The 12,649-nt window shown below is 35.7% G+C and overlaps 1 protein-coding gene across 1 annotated transcript in view; it reads right to left on the bottom strand.

Moving 5' to 3' along the window:
* Positions 1-9,619, bottom strand: part of LOC138100670 (solute carrier family 12 member 7-like) — an 11,061-nt gene extending 1,442 nt beyond the window's left edge. The window contains exons 1-6 of the mRNA XM_068998552.1: positions 9,457-9,619; positions 7,973-8,071; positions 7,262-7,319; positions 3,831-4,005; positions 1,890-2,008; positions 1,125-1,223 (exon numbers count right to left, since the gene is read on the bottom strand). Of these exons, the coding sequence (XP_068854653.1) occupies positions 1,125-1,223; positions 1,890-2,008; positions 3,831-4,005; positions 7,262-7,319; positions 7,973-8,071; positions 9,457-9,538 (632 nt within the window). The 5' untranslated portion in view covers positions 9,539-9,619. The remainder of the gene's footprint in view (positions 1-1,124; positions 1,224-1,889; positions 2,009-3,830; positions 4,006-7,261; positions 7,320-7,972; positions 8,072-9,456) is intronic.
* Positions 9,620-12,649: the final 3,030 nt, after the last annotated feature.

The following is a 12,649-nucleotide window of genomic DNA, read 5'->3' as shown; positions in this document are numbered from 1 at the left end:
ACATTGAGTTAAATTTTAAACTAAGGGAATGCTTTCTACCAGTTCTGAGCACAGCAGTCTTGTAGTTAGTCTAAATAAATAATAGCCGCTCTTTTATGTCTGAATTAACCTAAGACTCTACTTTCGCTCAAAAAACAAAATGCCATCCCAATTGCAGCTGAACATTCCAACACCTGCTTTGGCTAGAAGTAGTCACACAGTGAATCAGCTGCCTCACGGATGTCTCTGAGAAAAATATAAAAATGAATTGTTGCCAAATGCATGTATCTGGAGGGTTAGGTGTCAAACTAGTATGTAACTACGGAGCAGATTCAACAAGTTTTTTCAAAGCTAAAACTGCAACATTCCATTTTCACTCAACTCTTTGAAAGGAAAAATCATAAGCAGCTCTTACATCCTAAAATCACAGCAGCTTATCTACTAAATGCTCTAGTATTTAAGGTTATATTAGCAGTAAAATTTCTCAATAGAATTACTTTAAATTAAATTATGTACTTTTAACATACAGTTAAAAAAAAAATAAAGCAGTTTCCCAATCTTAGTTTGAAATGTTTAAACTCTTAACATAATTAAAAAAGACTAGACAAAAACCCCACACTTTCACCTTTTGTGTTATTGATCTTTACTCACTTTTTAAAAGGTTGACTTCAGTTACCAAATGCTATGTCCAAAGCATATTTTAAAACCAGTCATCACATAATCAATGAGCCAACTGATGTATATTGAAAGAGATTTTTTTTCTGTAGAAGTTTTGGGTTTGTATATTTTTTTGCACAACCAAAATCAAAATTGTCCTAACCTTCCTGAACACTTTTACCAGTTCTCCTTAAGTATATACACAATTCAGATTTTATGGTTTTTCATCCCCATTTTCACACAGAAGATCTCTTGGCTTATAAGCAGAATAAAATGTCATCCTGTAACCCCTTTCCAAACCAGCTACACTGATCATGAAAACATGTGGCTAATGTTATTACTATGGTGCTATTCCAAACACATGAAAAAAAATTATGCTCTAACTCATTTAGGTCAGAAAGGAGATTTTGTTTTATTATTGCAATAAAATCAACAATTTAGGGTGTATAGTTAGTTTTAACCCTTTTGAATGAAGAAATATTCCCTACCAGTGGTAATACTTGAAACGAGGTCTCCAGTTGGGAGTTCGCAAAAGTGTCTGAACTGCGCAAGCCAGATTTACAAACATATAGCACATAAGGAAAAACCTGTTAAGAAAGGAAGAGCATTTTCTAATAAGAAATGTACTAGACAAATGTGCTTTAAAATGTAAACAGAATCCAAAAAAGGGAAGAAATGGATCCATTTTCCTGTGCACTGTGTTTACAGTGGCCAAGAGAACACAAGACATACATTAAGATTACTTATAGAATATTAGGCCTCAAAATATGGTATCACATGTATTTTGGAAACAAATGCAGCAAATAACTGACAATCATGGTGTATCATTTTTGGCTGGGACAGAGTTGATTTTCTCTTTCTATAGTAGCTCAGATGGTATCATGTTCTGGACAATGTCAATAAAATAAAATTCTATTCATATTCTAAAATGTTGAATTGTTTTTTCTGTCTCTGTTAGATGCACTTTACTTAAATAGCAGTAATTGTTATTTGAAAATCCAAGTTTTTTTAAAAGTGGAACATACTTTTATTAGCATTCAAGACCTCTGTCATGGAAAAAATTTTTTGGGCCTAGAAATCAGTTCAACCAAAACATTTTGTTGTTTTATATTATCTGTGGGATCAAATAGAAATACAATTTGCTAGAAAACAAAGTCTAACGTATTATTTCAAAAAGAAAAATAATTACCTACTTAATTTAAAAATAAAATACTATTTAACTTAAGAACACAAAACACCACACTCATACTTACATTGAAAGAATTGGTGCTACACTGTCCAATGAGGCTATCAAAATTCCTATTTCACAAATACCAGCAGTGAGGAGCAGAGCCCAAGTTGGTTCTCCATTTGCTTTTCCATGACCAAATATCTATTTCAATTCAAGATTAGGGAAAGCTGTTCATTATACAATTATGAGCCATGGTACAAATCATGAACTAACTTACTTAGTTCTAACTGGAACTAAAAGTAGACATTGGTTACAAAGGAAAATGATGCAATCTATACTGTGAAAAATCAAAACTAAAATTGCAGAACACATATTTCCAATATTAAATATGCTTACTAATGTAAGCAATGACTACATAACATTAAAGTACAATTGCAGCTGTTGTTGAAATATTCTTAAATAAATTAAAAACCATATGGATAAGAAATTTATGCCCAGTAAAAAGTTAATACAGTATTTTTTGTAACACAGAAATGAGGTGTCAATTCAGTCCTTATCAACATAATAACATAAGGAGGACTTGGATAAGACTATGATCCTGCACAGAGCCCTACCCAAAACCATTTTGCATGTGGCAATTTCCTTTGTGGAGAATTCTATCCAGCTATACTGGTGACAGATAGCAAAATGCTTTGCCTGAAGTTCCAGTGGTATTTATTCTCTTCTGTATTTCTCCATTCAATTACAGAAATTAAGTCCTTATTCATTCTCCATACTGTCTTCTGTAGCTTCCTGTCCTCCATCAATTTTCCTACCATTATATTAAAATCCCCCTTTTTTCTACTCATGTTTCAAGTATTTTGGTTTTTTTTCCTTAAATATGTCATACTCTTGCTTCTATAATAATCTCCTTTCATTTCCTTGATTGTCCATGCAGTAGCCATATCACTCCAAAACTGCAAGTGCATCCTCAAGTGTCAAATCCCTCTTTAAATATACTGCTTCTCTTCAATTCCCTTTCTCTCACTTCCCAAACCACAAATCTTTTCCTTTTGATTCTTCACTCCTTTCAAGTCTAACTCTGAAGACATGTAATTATAATGTCACCCTCTCTGTACCAAATTTTTTCTTCAGGCAAAAGTAAATTTTTCTTGTTTCTCTTTCTCTATACTACCCAGCACTTACAACTTATTGCATTATAACCCCTTTGTGTTGACAAATCGAACTCCACCACTACTCAGTCCCTCCACCCTAGCATACTTAGTGTATTTACTTCCCATTACAGATACTGATACTCTTGCAAGTCTTGAGGTAAGCTTTCAAACTCCAAACTTCACCATAGAGATCACAGCTTTACTCTCCAGACACTATTATCTTTCCGAGCCTTATTTACTAATTTTTAATTCAAGTGTTGTTGTTTAGGTTTTGCAGAAGCAGCCAGCAAGAATTCTCTCATCATCTTCTGTTTGCCAGCTCCCTTACTTTGAGAAAAATCTGATTTATTTCTTCTTAAAACATGCACAGAGGTGTTGGAACAAATCTTCATGTTTGGAGTAGTGGGATAGAATTCTACTGTTATATCTTTGCTGACTTCGTTTACCTTACAAAAATGAATAAAAAGTAGGTTTATATCTCCATAATATGAGAAGTATTATGCATTTCCATAGTGAGATTAAATAACTGTTCACAAATACAAGCAGTAAACACAGCGTGGAGTCTAGAATTTCAGTTATTAGTTGCTTCTTAGTTCATTTATTTCCATTTATAGAATACTATATTCTCAGTTTGGAACCACTAACTTTCATGTGTAAGAACAAACATAATTAAATTGCACTGCACAAAAGTACTGAAGCTCAAACTTTGTCCTACAATAGCCTGATCTATTATTCTACACAAATAGAACTGAGTTCCAAATCTTTTCTTCACATTCTACAGGAACAGCAGAAATAATGCCTCATATTTTTTTGTCAAAATAGAAGTCACATTGGAAGTACTGTAACAACAAGAACAAAAGAAATCTCACTTGAATAAACGGTACAATGCCATCTCTTGCAATGGCCTGCAACAGCCGGGGTGCACCAGTGAGACTCTGGAGACCAGCGCCACATGTTGAAAAGAATGAACCAATCACAATAACCCATGGAGAAGGCCAGGCCAGTGTACCAACCACCAGATTTCCATTAACTGCTTCTCCAAACCTTAGGAAAGAACAGGGGAAACAAAAATAATTAAAACAAAACAAAAAAGAATCAGTAAGCATTAAAATAACTTTTAATATAGTTTCAACACCCACATTTCAATGTTTTTGGACAACAGCACTTTTTAACAATAAACACTATGTTACAGTACACACTATAGGATTTCCCAACCAAGCAATCTCTCTTTACCGTGCTGTTTTAAAGACAGTAAAATTGCTTCACATTAAGTGCTGCCTCTAAGCAGTTATGTAGCAATTACCAAATATCTTGGCAAACTTTTCAGAATTAACAGCAATAGCAGGAGTATGTACATATGTATCTTACAGATTCTTGTGACAGCTAGGAACTAGATGGCAGAAATCTGTTCCACTAGTAATACAAGTATACCCTGGGGCATAAGCAGGAGATTCACAAAAAGTATTAGCCCTTCCTTTTAAAAGTGTGACACTGACAGACAACAAGTAAACAGAGAAATTACTAGACACAACGATTTTGAGTTTTCCACATCTTCTGGCTGTTTTGCTACCTGATGCAATTTTTAATTTACTACAGCAAACAAGTGGGTAGAAGTCAGGAAGAGGTGCTTTCATCACAGTCCTGAGTGTCCCATCCAATACTACCGCCACTATTTTTTTTGATACTTAACTTAATGTTAATTTAGGCATGACTTGAATAAACTACAAAAATGTTATTCCTTGCTCACCCCTCCTTCGAATTGACAGTTTTGTTTTAAAAGCAAGTAAGGTTCTTGTAGTTCAATCTTACTGTTGTTAGTAAGCAGCCAAAATTTATTTTAAGGCTATCTCTACCGTATATATATATATATATATATCTCACTATTATGTTTTTCCAATGAGTTCAGGTTTTCCAAAATAAAAGGAAAAGTCTACAGAAATGAAAAAAGATAAAAACTAAGAAAAATTAAGTGCTTTTTATCTTTTCAGACCTGCTATTAAAATAGGGTCAAGAAACACAGCAATAAAGTGAATAAAATAAGTCAGTGTTCAAATTCTTGCTTATGCCCAAGTTTGGATGCATGACTACATATATTTTCAGCAGAGGGGAAACGAAAATGTAAATCACACTCCTCAAAATTATAGGACAAAACCCATAGTGTGCTTCTATATCAAGATTTATATAACTACACATTTATTCTTTGTTCAAATTCTAATGCCTGTTTTTTTAACTAAACACAGGATAGGAATAACTTGAAGAGATGTAAGAAACAGAAAAATGTACAACCTACTTTTTTCCCATTGCAGACATAACAATCATAATGAAAAAAGCCTCAAAACCCAGTTTTTAAACCAGACTAAAAATCCATACACTTTACTATTCTGATGGATTTCAGCCACATAAAAACTGGCAGCAATGTAAATGAAAGTTCATGGATTCAAGGCTCTTGCTGCTATGCAACCTGCTCTAATGATAGATAACAGCTTGGAAAATTCCCTTCCCCTCTGCCCTGTAAATTTAAAAAATGTGAGTTTATAGATATTAGCTCTGCATTAATTTCTTATTTCAGAATTCATTTACTATTTCCTAGGCAGTTTGATTTGACTTTTATATTTACTTTGAAGAAACAATTACCAGGTATTTTCACTGATGCGGCAATATAATTTTAAAGTGAAAATCACAGAATCAAAGAACGAGTAAGGTTGGAAGGGACCACAGTGGGTCACCTGATCCAACCTCTCTGCTCAAGCAGAGTTATGCCAGAGCACATTGCATGGGATTGCATCCAGATAGTTCTGTAATATCTCCAATGAGGGAGACTCCACAAGCTCTCTGGACAATCTGTTTCAGTGCTCAGTCACCCGCACAGTAAAGAAGTTCATCCTTGTATTCACGTGGAACTTCCTGTGCATCAGTTTCTGCCCATTGCTTCTTGTCCTGTTGGCTGGCATCACTGACAAGAGCCCAGGTCCATCTTCTTGGCACCCCTCCTTTACTTACTTAAATACATTGATGAGGTCCCCTCTCAGTTGTGTCTTCGTAAGGCTGAACAGGCCCAGTTCCCTCAGCCTTTCCTCGTAAGAGAGATGCTCCAATTCCTTTATCATCTTCATAGCCCTCCACTGGACCTCCAGGGACTCCATGTCTCTCATGTACTGAGGAGCCCAGAAATGGACACAGCAATCCAAATACTGCCTCACCAGGGCTGAGTAGAGGGGCAGGATCACCTCCCTCGACCTGCTGGCAATGCTCTTCCTCCTAGTGCAACCCAGGATTACACTGGTCTTCTTGGCCACAAGGGCATACTACTGGTCCAGTATAGAACCCTGGGGGACACAGGCCTCCAACTAGACTCTGCCACTGACCATGACCCTCTGGGATTTGCCAGTCAGCCACTTCTCAATCCACCTTACTCTCCACACTTCTTGAGTTTACCTATGAGGATGCTGTGAGAAACAATGTCAAAAGCCTTTCATGGAAGAAACCTGCTGCTTCTTGTATTAGTTTGATTAGAAACCAGCTTTTAACTTCCGGTTTTCCTTCTAGACTAATGAAATAAGTAGTCTCAGCATCAACTTCACCACCTTTTAAACAATACCCCACTGCCACAACCAAAAGCAAACCTGGGCCTCAGTAGAAAAGAGAACCAGACACCAGCAAGAAAACAAATGTGAAACCTGACAAAAATTTCATCTTAACCAACTTCTCCTAATGGAGAAATTGATAAAAATCTGGAGATTTTCTTCATGCTCATATCCATCACATTTATTCCCTTCATCCTTCATATTATGCCTTAAATTTGTCAGGCAATTACATGCTTGAAAATCAAGATGACTCCTGATGTACAACTGAGATTTTAAAACAAAAAATAGTCATATGTCTAGAGGAAATCATGATGGTGCACTGCAGTCTTATAAAGTCCCCTTGTCACATAACTCCCAAATTTTTTAATTGGTCTTCAAAAGCCTATTACTTCTCCCAAAGTAATATCCCCTTATCCCCATGCATCAGTTCTGCAAATACTAATTATGAGTTTCTTTGTCAAGGACACTTTATTAGGCTGGTTCAACTTCAAACATTTATCTTAGGTTCTGCTTCTGCTTCTTGAAGGCATACAGTCTGGTAACCTGACCAGTTTTTGCAGCCATCTCAGTTTAACAGACAAGCTTTCCCTCCAGTTTTAACCTAAGCAAAATAAATATATACCATATGCATATTTCACAGAAGAGCCATTAATAAGTCCTATTAATGTAACTTATGATTATACTCCCTGTAATATTAGAAGTTGAATACGACTTACTTATCTCTTAATATCACACCTTCTATACAGGCACCAAACAACACTATACAGGAGAGATCTGTTACTGAGACTGAAGGAAGATTACTCTCTAAAAAAATCACATAGAAAAAACCCCACCACTTTTCACCTAGGTATGAAATGAAAACATCCACAACAATGAAAGTATGTGTGTGCATTTCCTGGTTGCTTTTTGTTTGTTTTTTTTCGTTCTTCCATGCTACAATTTTTTAGTTTATGTTCTTCATGACTGTATTCGACTCATAGCGATTTGTGAAGTATTGGAAGTAGCCAGTTCATATATCATGCAACAGAACAGGTATTTTCTCATACAAATAAGCAAGTACTTGTGTACATTAGGTTTTTGAAGGACCGACAATTTCAATTGCTGGTTGTTTGGTTTAAGATCTGGTTATACTGAGTATAACAACCACCTGCCAACTGAAACATAATGCTAAAAACTGTTGGATCGCTTGACTAAAACCATCAATTATATATTGGAATTTGAAGCACTAGTAGAATATAGAATACATATATTTGTTAATAAATTTTGACATATTTTAATAATATTTATAAATAATACTGATATTTTAGACAAATATAAAATATTTCTTTTCAGTTTAGATTTCATTCATTTTATACTCAGGGAACTCTAACGACTTTCCGGTAAAAATTCTGTTGCACCTACAAAATGTAGACTAGAAAAAAGGATACAAATAAAAGATGTAGTTGAAATAGCCAAAATCGTTCCAGTAGGAATAGATTTCTGAGCATCCTTTAGATCTCCAGATCTGTTTGAACCTGCCATAATACCTTAAAAAGAGACAAAATTTATGTCATAAAAACAATTAGCAATAACTCCCTGTTACTAACTAATAGAATATGAACATCTAATTTTAAGCCAAATTTAACTCAGGGATTACCAATGGAGCAGGCTACAAAAGTATAATATAATCCTTCACAAATAGTCAATTTATAGCTTCATTTTATTCAGAAATCTGTGTTACTACCCACTTGAATAAGCAAATCCTATAAAGGTTAGTAAAAAGACAGATTAAAAAAAAATATTTTTCAAGCATAACCTCAGAATAATTCTTGAAATGAAGGAGTAGCAAAATACTGGGGATGGATGTTATAAATTAATAGGGATTTAGCAATTTTAGCCAGTGTGACCTAAGGCACTGACTTTCTACTAAACAGACCATCAAAATAGCATATGCAAGCAAATCAATAAACTAACAAAAAAAAGCTTAGAAGCAAAAAAGAAAAGAGCAGGCAAGAAAAAGAATGGTTAGAAAAATCACATGTACACATGTATGTGAATCTAAAAAGAGAACAGAAGTACTTTGTAGAACATACTGTCATAGGAGGGAAAGAAACCCATACAATAACTATTTCTGCCATCTCTCCTAGAACTGACCTGACCACTGGAAGCAAAAACATAGAAGCTAATGTCAAGATGCTCCAGTGCAAAAACACTGTCAAACTCCATGGAATGAAACATTAACCATGGGTTCAGATATGATGAAATGTTGGTAAGCATCTGAAGTAAAGAATTGGGAGCAGTGGGGTTCAAACAATGAATACAAAGGGACACTTCCACTTGATAATACTAGCAAACAGTGCTGCAGCTTCTTATTGGAGTTCTGTTCTGTTACTTGATATTACTTCAGCTGGGACTTGAGAAGAAAAACATGTCTGGCTGTTTCAGTCAAGCGTGAGCTGAGGAAAATGAAATACAACTAGTTTAAGCTTGACAAAAAAGTCTACACAGTTAGTGTAGCAAAAAAATATTGGACATTTAAACAAAGCCCAGGCAGTTAACCAGGCAGCTTGAATACCTGCAGAATCATTTGAATATTAAACTGTTCTCATGCCTTTGAAGATTAAAGTATTATAAAGGTATGCATCTTATTTTGAATAAGCATTTAGTAACCCATAAGGATTTTGCCTTCTTTTCAGACATAGAAATGGCCCTTAAACAGATTTCCTGTTTAAGTCCTATAACCTCCAAAAGTCATCAGCCATGACCCATGTCTCCCTAGCACCAGAAGGTTTTAGGTATATAAACTTGGACACAGAAACTAGCAACAGAATGAGTCACCAATAAGATTGGTGAAAATGAAAAATTTTCACATGAAATTTTTTTTTCCAGGTATAAGTACACATTCTCAGGCAAGAAAAATAATTGTATCTACCTGTCACAGATGGGAAATAAATCCCTACAAGCATTGTGAAGTAGGTCATGATGTCTGTAAAAACATAAGGAAGTCCACCCATTTTTGACTCTTCTGATCCAGCAACTGATGGCTGATCTTTTTTCTCAACTATTGATCCTTTTTCTGAATAGGCACTCCAGAGATTATCTACAAGGTCGAGGAAAAAACAAAAATCAGTGTCATCTCTCTGTTTCAGGATATCGACTAGTGAGAATGCAATAATCCTAGGAATCAGATGCCTTTTTCTTACACAAAAATCATTACATTTCCCAGTATGATTAATACCAATAGTAACTGGTGGGCATTCCAGTCCATGCCAGTAAAAATGCAGTAGTGTGAGATGCGTCCTGCAAAATTTTCTCCTCCTTTAAAGGAAAATATAGAATTAAATTCTAATATATTTGTAGAACATACATTTCCATTGCGCAGGCACACAGATGTACTATTGTGAAAAAATAAGGAAACTTACTTCCAGGTTCCAGGAATCTCAGTATATACTAATACTTCTTGTTCTTGTGTTTTGAGGAGCAATATGAAAAAGAAATCCTACTTAACAGTAACTTGAGTTCTTTGAGACCTGCTGTACAGAATAATCCTGGATAACAGTTCAGGATTCAGCTGTTCATGGCTAAAGATTTCCACATGTTGACAAAAGCAGGGTAACCAGACTTCAGAAGATCACTGATAAGCAAAAAAACCCCCAGCAGAATATGGCTCAAATTCCCCAGCAAACTAAGCATATTTGTTTGAAGACTGATAGGTCAAAAAGCCAGAAACTTTTGAGAGCTTACATTTATGGAAACACTGGTTCTGTACCTTGATAAGATTGTGAGAACAGCCCACACTGATTCTTATTTGAAAATGAGATAAGTTGTCCTATCATATGTGAGGAAACAAAGTGGATACTCTCCTGCCCTGTCAAGAAGGCAAAGGATTTTACAGGAAATAAACAATTCCCATGGACTGCCAGCATGATCAAATAGCCAATTTTCAGACATCCTGAATAACTTTAGGGAATTCAAGTACAATATTTTAAGTTTTTATAATAGCAAGAAGTAACCTTGAGTAAAATAGAAGATGGACTTTGAACCATTAGTGGCCAAAGATAGGGTACTCATACCCAGATTTTTAACAAAAATCTTACAATCGGTAAGCATATATGGAAGTGTGCATGAGAAGCAGAAGAGAAAGCAGATCAAAGATTAAAAGTAAGTATCATTTGGTAAAGAATGCTATGTGTATTCAATCAAATGAAGAAGAGTAACAGACTGATCTAGAGATAAAACTGAAGCCTAAGAAGAGTTAATGAAACAAGAGAATTTTAAATTTCAGGAATTTGAGAAGTGACGTAAAATAAGACTAGATCTCCAAATTAGCATCTACCTACCCCCTGTGAAACATAAGAAGAAAGTCCAAAATTAGTTTGTAACTGCCAATCAAGAGCACTTAATCTCTTAATGAGCACTCAACAGCTTGTGTCCTTTATTCAGCATGACATATGGAGTGACAGTGACTTGAGCACTGCGATGCATACAACTTAATTGTGGAACTGTGCATGCCAGCACAAGTGGATAAAATTGGCTTAGATATTTTGTTAAATAGAAATCACTTTCCTATTTCACAGCATGTCACACAGAGCTTTCCTATGCTCATTTTCCCAAAAGTGATAATTCAAGTGGACTTGAAAGTTGGGGTGAGAAAAAAGAATAACTTTCCAGAAAAGTCCAGACATTTGTCCCTTCTAGGACCATTCCTTGATTGCGAAGGCTCCTCTAGCAACATTGAGGATACATACACAAGAACTGGTACAATGTATCAGACCAACATGCTACCATGAAGCAGAACAACGTTGATTAAACCTAGTTGCAGAATTGTATCATTTTTGTTAGAGTTACAGGAGTATTTAGTCAGTCACTCGCAGAATGATTTGTTATTGTTAGGACAACATTCACAGAAGGTATATAAGAGATGAATACTTATTGTATATGAGTGCCCAATAAATGGTGTGGACTTATCACACTTCCTAAGACATGCAGTCACGGCATCTGAATACTCCCAGCCACAGCTCAAGAAACTTTAATTTGCAAAGCCTGCAGCTCCAAAGTCTTCACACAATGTAGAACATGTATCAACTGGAAGAAAACTCTCCTTGAGAAATCTGTGCCACTTGAGCTCAAGCGAACACTAGGTATCAGAATGTGTGCTCACACTCAGCAAGTAGAACACCTAGTTTTAGCATTTGGTGTAATTAGGTTAGTGAAATTGTTACAAAGTAGTTCTTGTTCAGAGAAATGTTAATCAGCGAACGGGAGCAGAGCACGCACTTCCAAAAGCAGGGAAAGCAGTACTCAGCCCAAAATCTCCAAGAACACTGAAAGACCTGAGGTTGAGGCGAAATAATATTGATACCCAAGGACAAACAGAAAGCCATTTCTTTCATTTAAAAGTGTTTCAGGGAGACGTAGAAATTAAAGACTCATGAGTAGCACCTGCACAGGAACAGTCAACAGCAACAATAGCAGTTGATAGAGGCAATAAACATAGGAATTATCTTTGGGTTCTGACAAAACATAGTAGTTATTCACAGTTTTTCTTGAGTTTTGAAAAACTGGGGAAGCCTCAACTCAGTTTTTGTAAAAGAAAACTGTCAGAACTATTCCAATTCTTTGAGGGAAACATAAATTAAGGCAATCCACTTAGATCAGTCCATCTGTATTTCCCATGTTTTTAAAATATTGCTCACCCAAGGAATCTATAGCAGACATTGGATAAGAGGAAATGTCCTCACATGGATAAAAAAAAAACAGTTCAAAGACAGAAAGTAACAGGTAAAAGTAATGAATAAAATATCCATTCCTCCAAGATGTCTCTTGAGTTCATTTAGTCCATGACTGTGGGTTCTATCTGTCCTAGGTGTCTTCCAGGGCAGGAGGGCTGGTTGCAAGCTGCATCAGGAGCTCACGACTGGTGTATCTATAGTAGTCCATACTTATTGTCCGTGGTTAAGTCCACTTCTCAATCACAGGCCCATCAGTATCTTGCATCTCTTTCCTGATGACCTAAGATACCATGGGCCCACTGAGCCAGAAATAATTCAGCCTATGTTGCCAGTCCACATCCACCTGAGAGACTTCATTCTTGGCTGCCCAATGCACTTGTCTGTTGTTGCGAT

The sequence above is a fragment of the Aphelocoma coerulescens genome, unplaced genomic scaffold (genome assembly GCF_041296385.1).
Source record: "Aphelocoma coerulescens isolate FSJ_1873_10779 unplaced genomic scaffold, UR_Acoe_1.0 HiC_scaffold_128, whole genome shotgun sequence".
NCBI lineage: Eukaryota > Metazoa > Chordata > Aves > Passeriformes > Corvidae > Aphelocoma > Aphelocoma coerulescens.
Note: the sequence above shows the minus strand (reverse complement) of the source record. Positions and strands in the feature narration are given on the sequence as shown.